The following is a 25,842-nucleotide window of genomic DNA, read 5'->3' on the forward strand; positions in this document are numbered from 1 at the left end:
TGAGGTGAGAATGATGATGTATTCCTGTAAAGAGTCTGCATCCGAACAAACAAGTTTGCCTTGAATGCCAAGGGTGTAAGGGAGGGAACGTTTGACATGGAAAGAATGGCAACTGTCAAAATGTAAGTGCTGTTGTTTGTTAGTATGTTTAATGTGAACAGAAGTCTGTAGCTTGCCTTGGGTGAGGATGAGATCAACATTAATGAAAATGGCGTGGGATTCAGAATAGGACCAGGTGAAATTAGGAGGTGTTTAGAGACTCCAGGAATTTTAATAGGTCAACCTCGGCACGAGTTCATACGCATCCACACGTGTGTGTGTGTGTGTGTGTGTGTGTGTGTGTGTGTGTGTGCGCGCGCACTGCGCACTGCGGTCACGTGGTGAGTAGATTTTTTATCTATCCATTTACATTATATTTTTTATGAAGGTTATATTTTAATATTATATTATTTTTCAGTGCAATTTACAAAGACATCCAGACTGCAGCAATCTGAAACAATGGAAAGGAGGAACAGTCAAGATAGATCCACTTGCACTAGTTCAAGCTATAGAAAGATACTTGGTTGTTAGAGGCTATGGTAGACTGAAAGATAAAGATTCTGGAGAGTCAGATGATGACAACAGTGAAGAGGATATTGACGATACATTGGTATGTAAGATGTTTGTATGGTTTTACGTTTTCTAAACATAAAGGGAGAGGGGGGGTTGGGGGCAATAAAGGTACAGGTAAAGGGCAGGTGTAGTTTTGAGCTAAGTTTCAAAGTGGAGGTGAGGAAAACAATTTGGGGGAGAGGGAGGAGACAAACGTGTAGTCGTGCATACTCAAAACTTAATAGAAAGTTTGAAGTGAGTAACCATATATAATTATGCCAGATAGCTTTATTGCACATGGACAAATGTCTTATAGTTTGTTTAGTCCCATTACAATATGGGCTGTGCAGGGTTTTTGAAATTGGTATGAGCTACGCTAAACTTCTAAGCTGTAACAGTTCTTTCTGCAGTTTTTTACCGTGGCTATTTTCTCCAGAAACATAGCAACAATAATTAACTAAACTATAATAAAAATACTCAGCACAGGTGGATATTGCATAACTGAAATTTTGTTATTTGTCAGATAGTTGCAAAATGTTAATCCAATTGTGGGGGTTCAATCCTCGGTCATGTCCATGATTTTTTGTCACTTATCACGTCTTTCCCATACGACAATGATTTGTATTAAGAAAATTTCCAAAGTTGCACCATTGTTCTGAGTCTATATAAAACAATAGGCCCTCATGTAAATAATGGAGCCAGTCAGTTCAAAGGTCGGAGGAAAGACTGTCATACTACCTCCCAATAAGTCCATGCCTAGTAAAGCAGAGTGATGTGGGGAATGGCAGACCAGGAAATAGTAACTAAACAGTTTTAATGGGCATTCAGTGTAAGGGAGAGTGGTGCAAAAGTGGTAAGATATGGGGCTCCATTTATCAAGTGAAAAAAAGGATTGTGCAGAATTTCCTACCTCTTCACTCTTCTAGTTTGTTGGACATAGGCAAGAGAGAACTTGAGTTTTTGTTGAGTGACTTATTTCACAAGTACTTTAGATTCACATAAAAGTAAAATTTATAAAGAGGTGTGAACAAACTAAAACATGAATATATTCGTTCTTTTAAAATTGTTTTCCGTACATTAGACTCCTGTATGTGTTTTCACAGTTCACGTTGAAACTAAATGTCTTATCTAGTAATGGCTTCCATGTCTTCTCATCTTGACTGTAAATGTGTTAATGAATCCTGTTTCCCATCTCTATTTGTAAAGATAATCTTTACAAATATAATTGCATTTTTTTCCTAGATTGTGTTCACTCTGGTAATAAAATGTTACTTCCTGTCAAATTTCAGGCTGCTGTTGTCATTAGCCAAGGTAGTGCGAGGCATCGTTTGCAATTCATGATTGGAGATCAGGTTTTACCATATAACATGACTGTGTATCAAGCTGTTAGGCAATTTAGTTCAGTTGGAAATGATCAGTCAGAGACTGACACAGACAATGAAGCTCCACTTGGCAACTCGGGTGTGTGGGTTCAGACACACACTATTTATTACAAGTAAGTGATGACATTACTATTTTTCCTTTGTTGTAATTCGTACTAACATTATATATCTAAAAACAATGATGATGTGACTTACCAAACGAAAGCGCTGGCAGGTCGATAGACACACAAACAGACACACAAAATTCAAGCTTTCGCAACAAACGGTTGCTTCATCAGGAAAGAGGGAAGGAGAGGGGAAGACGAAAGGATGTGGGTTTTAAGGGAGAGGGTAAGAAGTCATCTCAATCCCGGGAGCGGAAAGACTTACCTTAGGGGGAAAAAAAGGACGGGTATAAACTCGTGAGCACGCGCGCTCACACACACATATCCATCCACACATATACAGACACAAGCAGACATATTCAAAGACACAGAGTTTGGGCAGAGATGGTAAAAATTGTAGGAGACAAGGTTTGACTACAGTAAGCAGACTCAAATGGGTATAGACTGAAGTACTAGTCCGCAGATGGAGGCTCATACAGGACAGCCTAGTATGGAAATCTAGGTCGAACCAATCTTGTGACTGAAGACCACCACCACCTGAACTTCGTAAAAGAAGCAGAAACTGTAATGTTGCATAACATTGTTTCTTCAAGAAACAATTCAAATATAAAGCTTTTTGAACAGGCCTACAAAAACAGCGGTAACGTTCTACCTGGCCAGTTGCAGTACTAATCGCACACTCTGTGCTTAGGCGTACTATCCAACCCAGGACATTTTTTGAAATTACTTAAAAGTTTAAACAGTTTATATAAATGTTAAACTTTGATTATATAGTTGTATTTTTCACTAGACATTTCTTTCTGAACTGGTTTGTGTACAATATGGGCTGAAAAAACCATTTCCTGAAATAGGTCTATCTAAATTACATTGTCTTTTCTGAACACAGTTTCCGTCCCATTTCTCTTCACATGACCTAAATTACTGTTAGTGTTATCAGTAGTATAACGAACCAAATATTCTTGAAGTTTTCATTTTCTCACAAAATGAAAAAGATAAAGAGTCAAAATTTGAGCAAGTTCTTGCCTGACACAGCATCGAAATTTAAAAAGTTCAACTTTATTTCTGTCCTACAGACTGAAATGTCTTACAATTGGAACAAATTAAACATCTCTGTTTGAGCAGTCCATCATAACTGTTACATAAATCATGTTTTCCAAAAAAACTCTAAAGATCTAACAGTGTTCAGAAAGGATAGATTAAACACAATTGGTGGTAGAGTATTTATTGCTGTCAGAAGTAGTTTGCCTCGTAGTGAAATTCAAGTAGATAGTTCCTGCGAAATAGTATGGGTAGATCGAACTAAACTGTTAAGTGGGTCATTTTACCAATCCCCCGACTAAGAAGATATATTTGCTGAACAGTTCAAAGAAAACTTGAGTCTCATTTCAAATAGGTATCCCACTCATGCAATTATTGTCAGTGATGACTTTAATCTACCCTTGATATGCTGGAAAAAGTAAACGTTTAAAGTCGGCGGCAGATGTAAAACGTCATCCGAAATTGTACTGAATGCTTTCTCAGAAAATTATTTTGAACAATTAATTCATGAGCCCACTCGAAGCGTAAATGGTTACAAAAGCATACTTGACCTCTTAGCAACAAATAATCCTGGACAAATAGTGAGTATCGTGACAAATATAGGGATAACGACCACAAGACAGTAGCTGCTAGGCTGAATACCATAACTCCTACAACTATCAAAAAGAACGCAAAGTATATCTATTTAAAAAAGCTGATAAAAATGCTCTTAACGCCTTTTTAAGAGAGTCTTCATTCCTTCTGATCTGATCATGTAAGTGTAGAAAAGTTGTGGAGGGGTTTCAAATAGATAGGATCGACAGCAATTGAGAGGTATATACCACATAAATTAATTAGTGGTGGTACTAATCCCTCATGATTCACAAAATGGGTCAGATTGCTGTTGCAGAAGCAGCAAAAAAAGCATGCCAAATTTAAAAGAACGCAAAATCGCCTAGACTGGCAAAGTTTTGCAGATGTTTGAAATATAGTGCATACTTCAGTGAGAGATGCTTTCAGTAATTTCCACAACGAAACTCTCTCGAAATCTGGCAGAAAACCCAGAGAGATTCTGGTCATATATAAAGCACCCCAGTGGCAAGACGCAATCAATACCTTCACTTTGCGATAACGGTGAAGTCACTGATGACAGTGCCACTAAAGCAGAGTTATTAAACATGATTTTTCGAAACTCCGTCACCAAAGATGATGAAGTAAATATTCCTGAATTCCAATCAAGAACAACTGCCAAGATGAGAAACATAGAAATAGATATCCTAGGTCTCGTAAGGCAGTTTAAATCACTTAATAAAATCAAGGCTTCTGGTCCAGATTGTATACCAGTCAGGTCCTCTCAGAGTACGCTGATACAATAGCTCCATATTTAGCAATTATATACAACTGCTCACTCACAGAACGATCCATATCTAAAGACTAGAAAATTGCTAAAGTCACACAAATACCCTAAAAGGGAAGTAGGAGTAATCTATTGAGTTACAGGCCCATATCACTAACATCAGTTTGCAGTAGGGTTTTGGAACATATACTGTATTCGAACATTATGAAGTACCTCGAAGAAAACGATTTATTGACATGTAATCGGCACAGATTCAAATAATATCGTTCCTGCAAAACACAACTAGCTCTTTATACTCGTGAAGTAATGAGTGCTATCAACAGGGGATGTCAAATTGATTTCATATTTTTAGATTTCTAGAAGGCTTTCTACACTGTTGCTTACAAGCAGTCTTCTAACCAAACTGCATGCCTATGGAATATTGGCTCAGTTGTGCAACTGGATTCGTGATTTCCTGTCAGAAAGGTCACAGTTCGTAGTAATAGACAGAAAATCATAGAGTGAAACAGAAATAGTATCCGGCATTCCCCAAGGAAGTGTTACAGGCCCTCTATTGTTCCTGATCTATATTAATGACATAGGAGACAATCCGAGTAGTCGTCTTAGATTGTTTGCAGATGATGCTGTCATTTACCGTCTTGTAAAGTCATCAGATGACCAAAACAAACTGCAAAATGATTTAGTCAAGATATCTGTATGGTGCGAAAAGTGGCAATTGACCCTGAATAAAGAAAAGTGTAAAATTATTCACATGAGTACTAAAAGAAATCCGCTAAATTTCGATCACGCGATAAGTCACACAAATCTGAAGGCTGTAAATTCAACTAAATACTTAGGGATTGCAATTACAAATACCCTAAATTGGAACAATCACATAGATAATGTTGTGGGTAGAGCCAACCAAAGACTGCGATTCATTGGCAGAACACCTAGAAGGTGAATCAGGTCTACTAAAGAGACTGCTTAGACCACGCTTGTCCACCCTATTCTAGAGTATTGCTGTGTGGTGTGGGAACCGCATCAGGTGGGACTGACGGATGACATTGAGAAAGTACAAAGAAGGACTGCTGATTAGTACCACAGACATGATACATGAATTTGGAGTGGCAATCATTAAAACAAAGGCGTTTTTCGTTGTGAGAGGATCTTCTCATGAAATTTCAATCACCAGTTTTCTCCTCCAGTTTCGAAAACATTCTATTGGCACGCACCTACTTAGGGCTCGCACAGGAAAATTTAAGTGCTTGTTTTTCCTGCACGCCGTTAGAGAGTGGAACAGTGGAGAGGCAGCTTGAAGGGGGTTCTTTGTACCCTCTGCCAGGCACTTCATTGTGAATAGCAGAGTAATCGTGCAGATGTAGATGTAGAGATACACTTTACTTTTCAGCACTAGTGCATAACAGCTGTCATGTTGGATGCTGTAGCTCTGGCAGGTTGATGAATAAGTGTTTATCTGTGTATTTGACACCTTTTTGTACTGGTTTTAACCCTGTAAGTATTTCTAGATGTTATTTTTGGTCTTAGGATTATATTTGTGTTTCCTGTTACCTTTTTTTAGAAAACAGGAACATTAGTAATATCGAAGGACAGTAGTATTATCATAGGAAATTGGTGACTGTAAGCACACCAGAAAAGACTTTCACCCCAGCAGACGATATGCTAGTACCACGTACCATCACCTCGAGTCTTGATAATCACCTCCTTCTGTTAAGAAAGATGTTGATTCGCCCCTTGTACCAAATAGTTGCAGATACCAGGTGATCAAAAAGTCAGTACAAATTTGAAAACTGAATAAATCACGGAATAATGTAGATAGATAGGTACAAATTGACACACTTGCTTGGAATGACATGGGGTTTTATTAGAACAAAGAAAATTACAAAAGTTCAAAAAATGTCCAACAGATGGCGCTTCATCTGATCAGAATAGCAATAATTAGCATAACAAAGTAAGACAAAGCTAATAAAACCCCATGTCATTCCAAGCATGTGTGTCAATTTTTACCTCTCTATCTACATTATTCCGCGGTTTAATGAGTTTGCAAATTTGTACTGACTTTTTGATCACCCGGTATTTTCTGTAGGAATACAAGCAGTTAATTTAGCAAGCCAGTTGAGGTATGACGTATGTGCAGGCCTGTGATCATGACTCTCGTCATCTTGCAATGTGGAGCTTCTACTGCATATCACGAAAAAGTAGAAGCAGCAGCAACCAACAATTGGTCATTAAGAATGTCAAAATAAGAATCGTAGTTCATGTTTACAATAGTCTGAATGAGTAGATCAAAGTCATAGTGTGAAAAGCATGTCATAGCAACACACACACACACACACACACACACACACACACACACACACACACAGTGTGTGTGTTAAATGCTTCAGTGGGTCAAATAGGTGCCTCCTGATATTTGACAGTTACCAAACTTACTTAGATTCTTCAAAAATAAATAAAATAATAAAAAAGGGACCTGCTCACCAGAAACAGTAGGATGGTACACAGAAACACGCACAAGTGAAAGTAGTTCATTAGATTTAGAGCTACCACTCGTTTTCTGATGTAAATAATCCTCCAAATTTGTTTAATTTGTCTCCCATATGAAACATTCCAGGAAACCATTACCAATGTAATATGTCTACTTTATCTCTTATTTCATGTATCGTTTTGAATGTGATGGCTGTCTCTGTTTGTGAGCTGCTGTGTTGTTCCAGAAACTTGAGCAATTTTGAGTATTGTGTTCTATATAAACTCGGATATGCTAAATTGCGCATACGCAGTTGATTTGTAAGTTTAAAGGGAAAGAACACACACACCATGGCTGTCTTAGTCTCAATGAAACAATAGTCGCCAAACTCTGATTTTGACAGATGAGAAGTTGCTCAAGTAATACCTGAAATGGGGCAGTTGAGAACTGTCACCATGACTCCCAGGATTTTTTTTTTTCAGATAGCCAGAAACTTAAAATTGGTGTAATTACATGCTGTTTCCTTACGGTATAATATTTCATATACATTATCTCTGTGTTTGGTTTGTTTAATTTCTGTTCATGACATGCTCAGGTGAACTGCAAGAGTGATGATTGATGTGTGTATGTTTCTATGTAACAGTACATTCAAAATTCTGGCAGACAGAGTAATATTATAATGATCACATGTAATAAAAATAAAACAACACTTGACAATGGGAATTACTTTGCAGCATGAGACACTCACAATATAAATTCATAAAAAAAATATGGATGGCAGCAGCAAATGGTTTAATAATAAAAATGAGATGTAACTCATGATACAGTTTGCTCCAGTAGCATTTATCATGACTAACATAAAATAAACGTTTCAGTGACAGGGGCTGTTGCACGCATTTAGACTCTAGTACTGTAGTGATTACAATTGATGCATCTTAGAAGAAATGGGGAAGTGGAGGGGGGGGGAGAGAGATGAGGTTAGGGGATAAAGGCACAGTACAGCCTAGTGGCACATGATGAGGGACCATGAAAGAAAGAGAGTGGTTAAAAATTAAAGTTTACACCTCCACCATACAAATATTGTTTATGGGAAATAATTAAATGATTTATTGCTTAGTTAGTGTGGTCGCAACTACTTTCACCAACCCCACCTTTGCCACATCATTTCAGTTGACTGATTATTACAGAATGACGTATTTTATGTACTCAAGTTATCTCATTTTTTTTATCTACATTGTGGTGGTTTACAACCATTCTGTTCACAGGCCTGTTCCAGAAGAGGATGCAGCAGTAACTGTGAAACCCAGTTTGACCAGTTCTGGTCGTAAAGGCAAGGGTACCAGCACAAAAGCCAATTCTCGCAGTCGCAAGGGAGACAGCCTTTGGAATGGTATTTAAATAATTTTTATAGTTATTGTTGGCATTAGTAGTATGTATCATGGTAGGGTTTGGTGAAACTCAAAAGAGAAATAGACATGTGAAAAGAAATCTCTGTGCTGCCAGGTCTGATGGGGAGTAAAGGAATTTAGTGCACATTCAGTTCTCATGTATCATAAAAACAGATTTTGTGAGCCTCACTATGATGTGGGTAGTCCGTTTACCCTTCAAGTAACATTGATAAAATGTAGACTTGTAAGTCTAGAGGAGCTATATTTTGTGTAAAAGCATACATTTCATGAGGCACACAAATGATAGGTATTTTTGTAAATAATTCCATTACAGTGATAGCAAATCCTAGATGAGTTGTTTTGGGAGTCGCTGCCACTGTTAAGGAGGTGCATTGCATTTGTGGCACTGGCCTGCTGTGCTCTGAATAAAATCAAATGTTTCTAACACAAGTGACTACCTTTCTGTACTTTGTATTTCCTGTGTATTGCTCAGTCTCTTAACAATATAGGGTGTGGTTAGCATACTACATTGTTGGAATGTCATCCACAGTGTCAGAATGTAGAGTACATGAACATATTGTCAGAAAGGACATGGAACAAAATTATCAACTGAGGCATTGGGCATTCAGCAGTTTCCAAAAGGAAAGGGCAGAAGCTGAAGTTACATATCAAAAAAATAAGAAAACAAGATATGTATGAAAAAGGTAGCAAATGCTGCAGATGTCTTCAACAATAATAATTGTTCATGGGGGGTATGGTTGGTTACCAGCAGTTGGTTCTCGTTATAGATAGCAATACCTCTTGCTGTCAGTAAATTGAATAAAGAGGTTCAATTCAGTAAGTTTTGCTTCTAAGAAATAGCCATACAGATATCTGGAAGGAACTTTGGTTGCACGTGAAGGGCAGTAGTTCATTTACTTAAGCTTGGTCTTTGAGATTCAGCTTTAGAAATCTTACTTGATACTCCATACAGGTGACATATTCTATTGCAAAAAATGGATCGATGAGTAACAGCAGTTCGATGTGGACAGGCATTATTGTAAATCAAGAGGAAGTCTCAGCCAACAAAACGTTTGAACAGTGACCCAAGAGGCAGTATCAACCAACAAAATGTCTGAACAGTGGCCCAGGTTTTGGAGTATTTAATCTCTCTTGCTTCTAGGCAGTAAGAACATTCTTCCAACCGCCAAACGAGCTCCCTTTTCAATTCCAACTGAACTGAATTCAGTTGTGAAGAGCTTCCTCTTTCATTCATTATTTCATCATACATGCTACAGGTTTCATAAATGTAATTGGATAGAAAAAAAATCTATTCACCAGACAGTGGCAGAAGAAAACACACACAAAGTTATTGAAATTTGCAAGTTTTCGAAGCCAGTGACCCTTCCTTCTGGCAGAAGGGTTGAAGGGGAAGGAAGAACGGTGAAGGAAAATGAGCAGCGAGGCTGATGAAATGGGGAAAGTTTGGAAAAGTTGCCCAAAACCCCGATCAGGTGAGACTTCCCAGACAGGATGAGAAGGAAATATTGATTGTTGGGGACTGCACTCTTTCAGTGCAGTCTTCATCAGTCTTTCCTTCTCATCCTGTCTGGGAAGTCTGCTCTGACCCGGGTTTCTGGGTGACTTTTCTGAACTCTCCCTGTTTCCTCAACCTCACCCATCCTTTCCCTTCACTCCTCTTCCTTCACCATCAGCTGCGTCTCTACTGATGATCTAACTGAACATGACTCGTTCCCATAGCTTTACATTCACCAGTATCTCATCTCTGCCTTCCAAAATACGCAGAAGTTCCACAGCAAACCTAGCAGACCAGCACTCTTGGAAGAAAAGATATGGTGGAGACGTGGCTTACCCACAGCCTGGTAGAGCATAAGCTTGCGAAAAACAAAAATTGCGGGTTTAAGTCTGGCCCAGCACACAGTTTTAATTTGCCACAAAGTTTCAGGGATTCTGTTGTCATATTTAGTTGACCACCTAAGGGTTTAGGGTTTGTATCCCTGGTATGACCATAATGATCATTGTAAGTACCAGAATTATTCCTTTGAAAAGAACATTTCCAATTTCTTTCAATTTCCTTTCCCTCCTTCTTCTTTGAGCTTTTACTCTATTTCTAGTAATATAATCACCATTGGGTTGTTAGATCCTAATCTTCCTACCTTGCTTTTTTGTACTCGCAATATTAGGAACAATCCTTGTATCTTCTAACAGTTGCTAAAACCTTAAAGTGACTGTTACTGAAAACTTTTAATGACATTTTGTGGATAAGTAAGTGTTGCAGAGATTGCATTCAGTGGCTGACTTTCTTCAAATGATTCTACCCTGAAAACTGGAACTTAAGTTATGATCTTTGACACTTAGTAACTTCCACCAAAAGATTTGCTCTGATCATAACAGAGCTAGAGGTTTCATGTGTCTAATGCTCTGCTTTACTTTATACAGCAATTACATATCTAACCAGGACAGAGAAGATTTGAAATTTCTTTTGTTGGGTGACTAGAATAAAGCAATTTTTTCTGCCTTCCAACTCACCCTTTCCCCGCTTCTCCAAACTGTCCTCCACTGCCACCCTACCGCTCCACACCCCTCCGCCTTCTTTCTTCTCCACTCACCACCACCACCACCACCACCACCACCACCACCACCTTTTAATATGATAATGATTTTGAGTAGTAGTGTTATGCAAACTCTTATGGTGAAAACACCTGATGCTATTGGATAGGATTTTGTGATACCTACTCTTGTTGTTGTTCGCTAATATTACATTCGTGTTTCATTTTCAGATGGCATTGTTCCATCATTGAACTCTCCACTGGTGCCATTTTTAACATCACGTCTTCCTGATTCTGTCACAGTGCAGGATGCCTCACTTGAAGTCTTGTGTCTGCTTAGGGTACTACATGCTTTGAACAGATACTGGGGCACCTTGTACACGGCTGTTGAATATCAACCAATTGTTACTCAGCAGGTACGCTGTTAAATTGCTGTTTGTATTATATCCATGCAATCCATATTTACTACACCATTTGTTTAATGAAACATTTGTTACTGTTTATTAAAACTGAACAAATTTTTTACTTGTAGTGCAGCTATTTAATATATATTTATACATGCCCTTTTTCTTACTGCTTTACAGGAGTTCATAAACAGTAAAATTGCTGCTAAAGCCAGCAGGCAGCTTCAAGATCCATTGGTAATAATGACAGGCAATCTGCCATCATGGTTACAGCAGATAGCATCTGCATGGTGAGCAATGAAATGAAATGTTCAATGTTGGTTGTCTTGTTCTGGATATGACGATTCCTGTTCGAAAATGAGATTAGACAGAAAATATTCTGATGTTATATTCTTACAGGGATGTCACCATTATAAACACTGGCTTTCTGACCAGCACTCAGTATAATATTGAGTAATTGTGTTGTTGTGACCATTACCATTTCTGCCTTGCTGATAGAAACTTCTTCACGCAATTGTGTTACCGGTATTGGATTTTGTGGCTTCAAATACCACCGTATTTACTCGAATCTAAGCCGCACTTTTTTTTCCGGTTTTTGTAATCCAAAAAACTGCCTGCAGCTTAGAATCGAGTGCAGAGTAAACGGAAATTCTGAAAAATGTTGGTAGGTGCCACCACAACTAACTTCCGCCATAGAATATATGTAGCGCTACACAGGCATGCTTTGCAGGCACAAAGATAAATACTGGTGCCAAAATCTCTGCGTCAGTAAAAAAATTAAAAGAAAAGGTATAAGAATGTAAACATTATGCCATGTATTCTTTTGTGTTTGCTGCTATCTCATGTAAATCCTGTCTGCCTAATAAACTACGAAACTAGAGTGAGACAACAGCAAACACGGAAGAATATACGTATCATGTCATGTTTATATTTGTATTATTCTTATGCAGTATAGTGATACAGTCAGAAATGAAGCATGACAGCTGATTAGATTTTAAAATCTAAGATGACTCTAATTTCTGTGCAGAATGTAATGTACTATAGAGGCGTCTGAAAAGATTTTCAAACGGAGAAAAATTTTCGCTAAATTCTTGTTCAGAACATCTTCTATCATATGCAGTCTATTATTTGTTTCTTGTTGATTATTATCAAAGAAAGCAGCAGTGTAAGTAGCAACAAATAGCAGTCTCTTGCCATTGTATATCAGACATAAAGTATGAAAATGAGAGAGGAGATCCTATATGTAACATTTGCTGTTTAAAATATTTCCCACTTTTCCATTTTTCTGCATTTTACTGCATTTTTTTAAAGATCCTGGAAAAGTGTAAAAGCAGGATTTCACTGTATCCGGTTTCCTCCACCGCATCATTGGAGTTTCATCCATCACAACTTAGTTTATGACATGTTGTCCATTACTATTGTCAAATTTGATGAATATTTTGCAGCAGAAAATTATCTTTACAGCTTGTGAACGTATTCCTGGACAACCACTTTTATTCAGAATGTATATGCCCCAAGTTACCCAGGAAAAATCAGAATTTTTCATTGTTTCAGTTTTCAGGTAAATTTTTGTAATTTTGACAGATAAGAACTCACACTGTAGCAGTTTTACTTCAGCCTACTACTGCAGAATAATACCAAGCAAAAAACATAAACCAGAGAATAATGCCAAAATAAAATGCACCGTTTACAACATCAGAAGAGTGCATTCACTAGCCAACAGCAAAATGTGTTAAAGACTTTAGGACGAAGGCTAAAAAATACTTCGTAACAACAAACAGGTTTCAGTGAGCATTGTCACAACTATTTATATTTCTAACAGATAATGGGAAATAGTGTGAATGGTGGTTTCAGAAGTGTTGTTTTTGTCTCAGTAGATGCAGTGGTTCGTTTACTAAAGTGTCATGCATCATTGCTGGATGGGAGCAGCTGAGTATGTGTGCCACTTCTCTTCCTACAACTCCCCTCAGCTTGCAGTCAGTGCTGCCACCACTTCTTGCCACTAGCCTAGAAGCTGCTGATGCGAGGCATGAGGAATGGTTTGTTTGGATCTGATTCCCAGAGATTGTAGACACAGCGGGTGAAGACGGCAGTCGTGTCCATGAGTTGTATCTGAATGATTGTATGAATGTGTGTGTGCTCTAATTTTTTGACAAAGGCTATGGCTGAAAATTTAGTTCTGAGAGTGTGATTGTCTTTTCTACATGTCTGTCTGCGACTCATCTATCATCTTTACGGTGAGTTGCTGCCTATCCTCATTAGTATTGACTCTGAGTATTTGTTCAAGTTATCTGTTGCATGGAGTGAAACACCGTGGTCTCATTTCATCAACACGGTATCTGTGACACATGAATAGCTGGCCCGCAAGTCAATTTTTGTGACGGGCCAAGACCACGGGGCATTTCTGCAGATATATCTAATGGATCAGGCCTGCCGATCTGAAACCCGTCATTTCCCACTAAAGTGCAGGCCCTGCCAATAGGATCTAGTCCCGCTAATCTGTCCAAAGGCTGGGTTTGTCTGTGTGTGGCGTAATGCGGTGGATTTTTGTGATTTATCCACGGACCCAGGACTGCGGTGCTCCTTGGCAGGCCAGAGGCCGTGGGCGAAGGATTTCCAGAATTGTGACTGTCTCACCACAAGTACGTTGTACAGTGTGGCATTTTATAGGCATTTTATTTTTTATAGTATGTTTTGGCACTTCATATATTTGAAATTATAGACAATTAAAAGGTGAAAATTGTGGCAGTTGGGGTACTCGTATAATTCTTGAAAGAAAAATCACAGAATACCTCCAAAATAACAGACATAACGCAGTGTGTGATAGCCGACAATAACAAACATAGTAGAACCAACATTTTGTTGGCAGTCACCTGTAGTGTGGGTTTACACAACTCTTCCCTGCCTTACACACTTTTTTCAAGAGGCCTACTTTTTCTGAGGTTATTTCTGGAAACAGTGAAGGTATTTTAAATCTGTTTTGAGAGTCCAAGGAAATGCGTATTTTTGTCACAAAATGTGTTTCATTTTATTGAAATAAAATAACAACAATGGTCTTAATGAAACACAAATACCATTTGGCTTGCCTTCTCCATCTGAAAACCGTTCATTTCAAAAGACGTTGCTGTTAGTACTTCAGATTTTGCCCATACAGGGGAGAAATACAGAAGTTCATACATATTTTTTGGGGTACCAAAATTTGTCAGGAAAACATGCTAAAACTCGCCTGGAAATCAGGAAAATATCAGGGAATTTCACTTGGGGAAATTTGTGGCAACCCTGAGAATACTTGACTGCCAAAGAATACCCTTTTACAGTGAGAGCTGATGAACATCGATGCATCTGATGTGTGACACCATGTGGTACTGTGTATTTACATCATGGCAACGGGGACATTTTACCAACTGAAATGCAGGCAGTGCAGAAGGAAAAACCACTCACCGTTGATGTTTACTGGTCAGTGGCGTCATGTTGCCTCTATTTAGCCAGATATCAAAAGTCACAACCAATCATAAACACACTATATTATGATGAAAATTATAGAACAATAGAAGTGTTCTTGCTGAACATTATCATAATATCAAATACAGTTAAACATATTAGTTCCCATATTGATATTATTAAAATTTTCGTGAAGATCAGTAAACTACATTTTTATTTGCCAGTACGTACTTCCAATTTATGCACTGACTATCTATCTTACTTGATGGTTGGAATTTAAGTACACGTTAATATGTCTGTCGAAAAAGTAGATTACAATCGTGTTGTTTCAGTCACAAGTTTTTACTCTAGAAATATTTACATCTGATAAAAGTAATTAAGGTTACTTTTTAATTATTAATCGGTAAATAGTTTTCTTTCTGTTGATAGTATGTTAAAGTCTGTAGCCTATTTTTCTCCTAATAGTACCCTGAAACGTTCAAAAATTTCAGGCCTCTAGGTCAGATTTTTTTGTAAATAAAATAAACGTGTCACAAAATTTAATTCTTGGAATTTCAATTCAGTATATTAGATCTATATACATTCCAGTTGCATAATCTTGGATTATGTGTTCCTCGTCTTTTAACTACCTTTTCTTGTTACTTCTTACTTTGGCCTCTGTAGTTGCTTTAAGAACAAATGTTTAGCTGAAGTAACTGGGTACACTTCTCAAAACCTTGTTGCAAATCCAGGATGGTGTAAAATATTCAGATTGCTCTTCTACTCTGCCTAGTACTCCTCATTCTTTACATTAGTCCAATATTTGAATTATAAACTCTTCCTTTACACATTCCTAGAGAATACTCAGTTTTAGTTGCTCCACAGAAATAAAACCATTTGAAGTTAACTGACCACACCTTTCATGTCTTTAAATTCTTCTTCTATTTTAGTACCACCTTCTCCACAGTTCCCACAGAACCACATCCATTAGAAGCTACACAAAGCACTCAGATCAGTAGTTACATATCCACAGTTAGTCGTATTGTATTGATAACTTCACTTAGAAGTGCCACTTTGGGTCTCCAAATATTTGAGCTTCTGTCTTGAGGCACTTGGAGTTGACCTGGTATCTAGCTAGTCTGTATATGTGCTTACACAGTCTCAACTTCATGGCAAAATAAACAGATTACCGTAAAACTTACAATTTTCAGCGACAAAACATAAATATTTCCCCCCCCCCCCCCCCCCCCCCCCATAACAACTTTCAAGAATGACAAAATAGAAACTGCTCAAACTGTATAAACAACACATCCAAAAACCAAAGATATGCAAGGGAAAGCCTAAGAGCATTGCAAAGTGTATCTTCTGACAGGGCTGCCAGTTTGGAGTGAGAAAGATATACTGTACAACATTTGACATGTGAAAAGCAGCAGAAATGTGGGTGTGGCCCATTTGCCAAGAACTCTTTAAATTAGTTTTTAAAAAACTTCCCTATGTCCAATTCCTTTAATTACCATTTTGATCAAAAAATTCTAAATGTTGTTTTAACACTTTATTAAGAAAATTGATTTTTAATCAGATCCACAAGCAACTGCTCTTAAGCCTGTAGAAATACCACATACTTTTTATGATAGTCACACACACTGTTTTCTTCAAGTAAACTCTGCTTTAAGCATTTACATCTACATCTACATCTACATCTATACTCCGCGAGCCACCTTACGGTGTGTGGCGGAGGGTACTTATTGTACCACTATCTGATCCCCCCTTCCCTGTTCCATTCACGAATTGTGCGTGGGAAGAACGACTGCTTGTAAGTCTCCGTATTTGCTCTAATTTCTCGGATCTTTTCGTTGTGATCATTACGCGAGATATATGTGGGTGGTAGTAATATGTTGCCCATCTCTTCCCGGAATGTGCTCTCTCGTAATTTCGATAATAAACCTCTCCGTATTGCGTAACGCCTTTCTTGAAGTGTCCGCCACTGGAGCTTGTACAGCATCTCCGTAACGCTCTTGCGCTGACTAAATGTCCCCATGACGAATCGCGCTGCTTTTCGCTGGATCATGTCTATCTCTTCTATTAATCCAACCTGGTAAGGGTTCCATACTGATGAGCAATACTCAAGAATCGGACGAACAAGCGTTTTGTAAGCTACTTCTTTCGTCGATGAGTCACATTTTCTTAGAATTCTTCCTATGAATCTCAACCTGGCGCCTGCTTTTCCCACTATTTGTTTTATGTGATCATTCCACTTCAGATCGCTCCGGATAGTAACTCCTAGGTATTTTACGGTCGTTACCGCTTCCAATGATTTACCACCTATGGCATAATCGTACTGGAATGGATTTCTGCCCCTATGTATGCCGCATTATATTACATTTATCTACGTTTAGGGAAAGCTGCCAGCTGTCGCACCATGCATTAATCCTCTGCAGGTCTTCCTGGAGTACGTACGAGTCTTCTGATGTTGCTACTTTCTTGTAGACAACCGTGTCATCTGCAAATAGCCTCACGGAGCTACCGATGTTGTCAACTAAGTCATTTATGTATATTGTAAACAATAAAGGTCCTATCACGCTTCCTTGTGGTACTCCCGAAATTACCTCTACATCTGCAGATTTTGAACCGTTAAGAATGACATGTTGTGTTCTTTCTTCTAGGAAATCCTGAATCCAATCACAAACCTGGTCCGATATTCCGTAAGCTCGTATTTTTTTCACTAAACGTAAGTGCGGAACCGTATCAAATGCCTTCCTGAAGTCCAGGAATACGGCATCAATCTGCTCGCCAGTGTCTGCGGCACTGTGAATTTCTTGGGCAAATAGGGCGAGCTGAGTTTCACATGATCTCTGTTTGCGGAATCCATGTTGGTTATGATGAAGGAGATTTGTATTATCTAAGAACGTCATAATACGAGAACACAAAACATGTTCCATTATTCTACAACAGATTGACGTAAGCGAAATAGGCCTATAATTATTTGCATCTGATTTATGACCCTTCTTGAAAATGGGAACGACCTGCGCTTTCTTCCAGTCGCTAGGTACTTTACGTTCTTCCAGCGATCTACGATAAATTGCTGATAGAAAGGGGGGCAAGTTCTTTAGCATAATCACTGTAGAATCTTAAGGGTATCTCGTCTGGTCCGGATGCTTTTCTGCTACTAAGTGATAGCAGTTGTTTTTCAATTCCGATATCGTTTATTTCAATATTTTCCATTTTGGCGTCCGTGCGACGGCTGAAGTTAGGGACCGTGTTACGATTTTCCGCAGTGAAACAGTTTCGGAACACTGAATTCAGTATTTCTGCCTTTCTTCGGTCGTCCTCTGTTTCGGTGCCATCGTGGTCAACGAGTGACTGAATAGGGGATTTAGATCCGCTTACCGATTTTACATATGACCAAAACTTTTTAGGGTTCTTGTTTAGATTGTTTGCCAATGTTTTATGTTCGAATTCGTTGAATGCTTCTCTCATTGCTCTCTTTACGCTCTTTTTCGCTTCGTTCAGCTTTTCCTTATCAGCTATGATTCGACTACTCTTAAACCTATGATGAAGCTTGCTTTGTTTCCGTAGTACCTTTCGTACATGATTGTTATACCACGGTGGATCTTTCCCCTCGCTTTGGACCTTAGTCGGTACGAACTTATCTAAGGCGTACTGGACGATGTTTCTGAATTTTTTCCATTTTTGTTCCACATCCTCTTCCTCAGAAATGAACGTTTGATGGTGGTCACTCAGATATTCTGCGATTTGTGCCCTATCACTCTTGTTAAGCAAATATATTTTCCTTCCTTTCTTGGCATTTCTTATTACACTTGTAGTCATTGATGCAACCACTGACTTATGATCACTGATACCCTCTTCTACATTCACGGAGTCGAAAAGTTCCGGTCTATTTGTTGCTATGAGGTCTAAAACGTTAGCTTCACGAGTTGGTTCTCTGACTATCTGCTCGAAGTAATTCTCGGACAAGGCAGTCAGGATAATGCCACAAGAGTCTCTGTCCCTGGCTCCAGTTCTGATTGTGTGACTATCCCATTCTATACCTGGTAGATTGAAGTCTCCCCCTATTACAATAGTATGATCACGAAACTTCTTCACGACGTTCTGCAGGTTCTCTCTGAGGCGCTCAACTACTACGGTTGCGGATGCAGGTGGTCTATAGAAGCATCCGGCTATCATATCTGACCCACCTTTGATACTTAACTTAACCCAGATTATTTCACATTCGCATTCGCTAATAACTTCACTGAATATTATTGAATTATTTACTGCTATAAATACTCCTCCACCATTGGCGTTTATCCTATCCTTGCGGTATATATTCCATTCTGTGTCTAGGATTTCGTTACTGTTCACTTCCGGTTTTAACCAACTTTCCGTTCCTAATACTATATGCGCACTATTTCCTTCAATAAGAGATACTAATTCAGGAACCTTGCCCTGGATACTCCTGCAGTTTACCAATATTACGTTAACTTTTCCTGTTTTTGGTCTCTGAGGACGGACGTTCTTTATCAACGATGATAATGTCCTCTCTGGTAAGCCGTCAGGTATTTTATCGTTTCGCCCAAGGGGGGGTCCCTCTAACCTAAAAAACCCCCGTGTGCACGCCACACGTACTCTGCTACCCTAGTAGCTGCTTCCGGTGTGTAGTGCACGCCTGACCTGTCTAGGGGGGCCCTACAGTTCTCCACCCAATAACGGAGGTCGATGAATTTGCAACCATTATAGTCGCAGAGTCGTCTGAGCCTCTGGTTTAGACCCTCCACACGGCTCCAAACCAGAGGACTGCGATCGACTCTGGGCACTATGCTGCAGATATTAAGCTCAGCTTGCAATCCGCATGCGATGCTGGTTGTCTTCACCAAATCAGCCAGCCGCCGGAAGGAACCAAGGATGGCCTCAGAACCCAAGCGGCAGGCGTCATTCGTTCCGACATGTGCTACTATCTGCAGCCGGTCACACCCAGTGCGTTCAATAGCTGCCGGATGGATGCAAAAATTGGTTAACATAGGAACAGGATATGTGAGTTGCTAATAGGTTTTCACACATCAAAAAGGTCATACTGTACTACAGCCTGTATTGGATTATATTTTTCATTCGAGGATTTATTATTTCTAAACAGGTCTTGTGTTTGTTAATTGATTGTTCTTTCCTCAGTTACTACGTATAAATGTGACGCCGAACTAAATTCCCTGCAAAATATCCAGCATTCATGGCTCACTTGTCTATGCAGCTAACATTTCATGTAGTTTTTATGAGATTATCTGGCTTCAGTTTCTTCTTCATAGTTTTACTTCACTATTTTGCGAACTTTTAACGTGTCCGAGGTTTTCTCTGTAGTGAGAAAGAGCAGGCACATCCTCTCCAATCCTACTACCTGCATTTGAAACACAGACTCCGATTCATTTACTTTACAACAATTCCTTGTAGACATGTAGGCATTGTAGACATGTAGTAAGATGAACAACAATTTCTGTTATACACTTGACGTATCTGAAATGTAAGATAAGCAATAGCTGCTCAAGATAAGCAGTAGCTGCTCAGGATAAGCAGTAGCTGCTCAGGATAAGCAGTAGCTGCTCAGGATAAGCAGTAGCTGCTCAGGATAAGCAGTAGCTGCTCAGGATAAGCAGTAGCTGCTCAGGATAAGCAGTAGCTGCTCAGGATAAGCAGTAGCTGCTCAGGATAAGCAGTAGCTGCTCAGGATAAGCAGTAGCTGCTCAGGATAAGCAGTAGCTGCTCAGGATAAGCAGTAGCTGCTCAGGATAAGCAGTAGCTGCTCAGGATAAGCAGTAGCTGCTCAGGATAAGCAGTAGCTGCTCAGGATAAGCAGTAGCTGCTCAGGATAAGCAGTAGCTGCTCAGGATAAGCAGTAGCTGCTCAGGATAAGCAGTAGCTGCTCAGGATAAGCAGTAGCTGCTCAGGATAAGCAGTAGCTGCTCAGGATAAGCAGTAGCTGCTCAGGATAAGCAGTAGCTGCTCAGGATAAGCAGTAGCTGCTCAGGATAAGCAGTAGCTGCTCAGGATAAGCAGTAGCTGCTCAGGATAAGCAGTAGCTGCTCAGGATAAGCAGTAGCTGCTCAGGATAAGCAGTAGCTGCTCAGGATAAGCAGTAGCTTCTCAGCTGAAACTGAAATTTCTAGCTCTACTGTGCTACCTGAGGCCAAAGCTATTTTTACGTCCATTCTTTTCTTGTATGAAAAAAGTTGCTAAGACACACTCTGACTACACATAAATGTATAACCAAGTAAGTGGAGAAATCAGGAGCACTCTACTCAAAAGACTGAACAGTAGTAGAACTACTATATAAAAGAAGTTGGCCCTGGATGTAGAAGGGAAATTAACAGAAAAAAAACCTCAGTACATTTTGTTGTTGTAACACAGAGGATGGAGAGCCAGAGACAGCTAATCGGGAACAGTTTTCAGAAGGATGTGTGTCATATGCATGGACACACCTGTAAATTCAACTATGAAGCATCAGATTACATTTCAGAACAGGAAACCATGAGAACTCAGATGTACAGCTTGTATTTTTACTAGTCTTGACAATCAGTATGCCACATAGGAAATTACAATCAATCATAGAGTGCCCAGTGCATAGAGGTCACACAGTGCCCAGCAGGCAGCTCCCTATTTACACCAAGCCTGTTATGTCTCCATGCATGCTGGAATGTAGATACTTGTCCTTTTGTGGGCACCAGGAATGCAGGCAGTGGCCATCAAGGTCATCAAGCCCAGGTAGCTATTGCCCTTGCTTTAGGGAGATCTGTCGACCGGAGTTGGCCACCCTGTGGGTGGAAAGCAAAATCAAGCATATAGGAAAACTTACTGTCTGTAGTTCCGGATTTGTGCCCAGAGAGATGGAGAATTCTTTCAAATTACTTAGTCTATACTCCCTGTAGATTATATTGAAAATATATTTGGAAATTCTCTTCCCTCACTAAATTGTGAAGTGGATCTGTCATAATTAAGTCACTTCTATCCAACCCTGATTATTAGTATGTTGCAGTAGCCTTAGTGATGTACTTATCACTGCAAAACTCTATAAGAGCTGGAATGTGGTACAGGGTTTAATTTTTCACTAATACTTACTACTGCAAATAGATGAGGAATTATTTGAAAACTTGGAGAAGCGAGTGGTCCACTTCGTACGTCATCTGCATTGAGACCCACCAGACAACAAAGTTGACACTGAAGCATTTTGAGAGAATTCGCTTCCTGATAAACTTATCATTGATGTATGAAATTGTGTTTACCATCTGTGATGTGGTTTGTTAAATGTCAAGACATTGGGCTTGTGTGTTCCCACTGTACACAAACTGCCCGGTTTGCAAAGACTGGTCATCTGCTTCATGAAAACTCCCCAAGTGGGCAACCATCATTCTGTGTTATTTGTGCATATAATCCCAGAAGTGTGCTACCTTAGTTTAGTAATGTAAAATACAGAAACTTGGACTCTGATTACCTTTCTGTTTTGAACCCTGGAAAAAGTATGATCACTTTGATCCTGTCCCAATGGTATTGAATTTTGTCTATACCATGGCCATGACGTCATCAGTACCCCAAGTACTTACTCCCTCCATTTCCTCAGTGTCAACATCTAGAAGTCACACAAACAAATTAGCTCATAACAGGGGTCACAGTCCCCACCAAACCCCCCCCCCCCCCCCCCCCCAAAAAAAAATAAATAAATAAATAAATAAAAAATCCTGCAGCACCATCTTCAGGGGATTAGACTTCCCACATCAACTGGTGATGGGGCTCACTGTAGAAAACACTTTCTCTGGAAGACTACTGCAGTGACCCCAAGGTGCCACCTCACCACCCCACACAACATGTGCATGTTCTCTCTCTCTCTCTCTCTCTCTCTCTCTCTCTCACTCTCACTCTCTCTCTCTCTCTCTCTCTCTCTCACACACACACACACACACACACACACACACACACACACACACACACACACACACACACACACACACAGAAAGTGGAGTCGGAACTTATATGTGTCAGTATTGTTCTGTCCGCAGTGGTGACACTGATCTTGGGTCCTCACCTTCCTCTTGGCCTCTCCTTGCTTAACAAGGTTTCCCTTAACATGATAATTCAGTTGAATGGCACTGGATATTACTGTCAGGTGCCAGAACTGCAACAACGAATCTCCTTCTGTCCTGCAGTCTGTGTTGCTCTCCAAGAAACTCTTTCAACCAGTGACCATTCATCACCCCTTCAAGGTTACTATGCTTTCCATCAGAACTGTACTGACCTTGAGAGAGCATGTAGATGGGTCTTTATTTTGTTTCATACAGATGTCAGCAGTGAGTGGATTTCTCACTATTGGTAGCAGTAACTGTGCAATTGGGAATAAGCCCAGCGATTATTATTTGCAATGTATGTCTGTCTACCCTCAGGCAGAGCATGTCCAAATTTTGAGGTGGTGACCTCTTTAATTTGACAGTTGTCTGCCACTACACCCCTCCCCAGTGCAGCTTACCCACCCTGCACTTTTGTTTGGCCATTTCAATGCACACCAGCCATTGTAGAGAGGAGTAACAGCTTTTCTGATAGGGTAGAAGCCTTCTGGCTGACCAACTTCTTCCCAATTTTGATCTGTGTCTTTTCAATGATGGCACTCATATATGACCCCTTTTTGGCTATCAGTCTGGGAATCTCTTCCTCCAATCTCATGGTTTCACTACATTGGGCACTGTAGACTGATCTTTGTGACAGCAGTCACTTTTTGGTGACACTCTCTTCTTTGTGACCCCCAACAGACCAACTGCCACATTGAGTTAACTTGGCAGTTGTATACCTCTGCTGTTACCACTGTCCCCTCTGCACCATGGTGTATCAATGAGGTTGTCAGAGATACCTCTGCTGCAGTTGCCTGTGTGGCTGGAACTTTTATCCTCCTTTCTACAGAACTCTTCCACTTACTACCACTACCATGATGGACCAGATACCTTCCAACAGGGAGGGGGGGCTTTTGTGGGTTTCCCAATTGGAATGTGTCTCAAGACCATCCACTGGGACCTCAATCAACCACCCTTATAGTACGCTCACCACCTCAGTTGCTACTCAGCCCACAAATTGGAACCAATTTATTTGAAGGACCTAAATTTTTTCACTCTCATGACATTTCAGCATCTGTTCTATAGGAATATCAGGGTGCTACTGTCATTTATACTGAAAGCTCCAAAACCTGGACTGTACAAGAGATGCTTTTATTTCTTCCATCATTCGGGAACATCATTTGTTGGTGAGAACATAGTAATTTTATGGAGCAGATGATGCCATCAACAAAGACTAAACAGACTACCCTCAACCACATTGCATTGCAGTGGCTCAATGAGCAGTCACCCGGTTCTTGATCAAAGGTATTCTTTTCATCCTGTGGTTATTTGCTATTCATGTTCTTCTCTCTGACCATAATCATACTACCTGATCAGGCGTCTTTCTTATGTCCCACATAATGATGGTACTTTGGAAACAAACTGGCTGACAGAACGGCTCCAGAAGTGGCTGATTGCCCAACATTTACTTTGGCAATCTGGGGTGCAGGTATGAGAGGGCATGGATCATCATCTGATGGGGTACTGCTCTATCTATCACATAAACTATGGCTGTTTAACATTCCCCATCGGTTCCTCCTGGAAGAAGTCTACCATCTGCATTCCTCCTTCTGTTCCTCCTGGAAGAAGTCCACCATCTTATGTTCCTTCCACATCGGTCATACCAGGTTACCCATAGTTAAACTATGTAATGAGAAGTACCCTCATGTTGTGGTTGCAGAGCCTTATAGACAGTGGCTCATATCATGGTGGAATGCCCCTTCTGGCTCTCCGTGCCAAGCATGGTCTTCCAGGTTATTTACCTAAAATGTTACCAAACAACATACAGACAGTTGATATGTTTCACAATTTTCCATTGCTGCTAGTTAAACTACTGTTGAGGGAGGAGTAGTTAAGATATCTCCCCCGGCATGCTGGACCCAAGTCATCTCACTTTTAATAATTAACAGCGTCAGTTGCACTGTTTACCTAGAATTTACCCAGGTTTCAGTCGGGATAACCCAACCTTCTTCAGAATAACAGTAACCACTATTTGTCCATTGTGGACATCGTCAGGCTAAAACTAAAAATCCATAAATTATCGTCAAGACTATAAAACTTATCTGGAACTGCCTCGGCCCCACTTCGCGACCGCGATGTGGCAGCCACGAGTGCTGTACTGGAACTCAGTTCATGTGATTTTTGTTCGTGTAATACACTCTCACCAAAACCTTATGTATTGTTATGTGTTAGTACATGTCTGCCTTCCTTTAGTAGTCTGAAGCCAGTAAACATTTATTGTAGTATTTCATAATGACAGAATGGGCAGTACTTGGGCAAACATTAAAAAAAAATTGTGGGTTCGTTCATTGAGAGTGGAATAGAAGAAAATCTCAAATAGAAGAAGAAAATGATTAAAGTGAAAGCAACAGTTTAAAGACAAGGACAATAATAACATGAAAGAATATGTTGAATTAAACATGATTGATCAGCTGTGTCTTAATGCAATGTGCGAAGGAATTGTGAAAATTTTTAAAATGAACAATTGAAAACAAGGAAAAGAGCTAAATCCAGGAACACATATAGTTAATAATAAGAGCAAGGGCACTCCAAAAGTGATGCCAGAACAGATATATTAAACTGTCAAAGTTGTAAAGAGAGGAAAGACACCTAGAGTGATCATACTTCAAAGGAAAAGGTTAAATGTGAAGGATTTACAGACTACACATGAAAGGAGACAAACAGTATATTTAAAAACTACAGACCTGTCAGTTTCCTCCACATAATCTTGCAGGTATTCACTAAAATAATCACTTTCCACACTTGTAAAGCTTTGGATTGTAATCAATCTGAGGAACTAGCAGGCACTAGAAATGGATGTATTACAGTGGATCACTTTCAAATTGTAAATGTTGTCATAAAAATAAGAGAAAAATGTGAATTACCACTTCATCTGGGATTCATAGATATTCAGAAATCTTTTTACTTGAATTGAACAAGATCTGTACTGATAGTCTTTCAGAAAAAAGGCACTGATTCAACCTCTGTTAGATGCCACAGCTTCCATTATACTTCATCAGGATAATGGGAAATCCAGAATTAAAATAAG

The 25,842-nt window shown here is 39.6% G+C and overlaps 1 protein-coding gene across 6 annotated transcripts in view; it reads left to right on the forward strand.

The window, feature by feature from the left end:
* The window catches only part of LOC124777789 (E3 ubiquitin-protein ligase TRIP12-like), a 217,329-nt gene that overhangs the window by 171,000 nt on the left and 20,487 nt on the right, over nucleotides 1-25,842 (forward strand). For all 6 annotated transcript variants that reach the window (XM_047253297.1, XM_047253301.1, XM_047253300.1 and 3 more), the window contains 5 exons: nucleotides 458-649; nucleotides 1,881-2,086; nucleotides 8,181-8,305; nucleotides 11,084-11,268; nucleotides 11,437-11,546. In XM_047253297.1, the coding sequence (XP_047109253.1) occupies nucleotides 458-649; nucleotides 1,881-2,086; nucleotides 8,181-8,305; nucleotides 11,084-11,268; nucleotides 11,437-11,546 (818 nt within the window). The remainder of the gene's footprint in view (nucleotides 1-457; nucleotides 650-1,880; nucleotides 2,087-8,180; nucleotides 8,306-11,083; nucleotides 11,269-11,436; nucleotides 11,547-25,842) is intronic.

This window comes from Schistocerca piceifrons, chromosome 2, assembly GCF_021461385.2.
Source record: "Schistocerca piceifrons isolate TAMUIC-IGC-003096 chromosome 2, iqSchPice1.1, whole genome shotgun sequence".
Taxonomy (NCBI): domain Eukaryota; kingdom Metazoa; phylum Arthropoda; class Insecta; order Orthoptera; family Acrididae; genus Schistocerca; species Schistocerca piceifrons.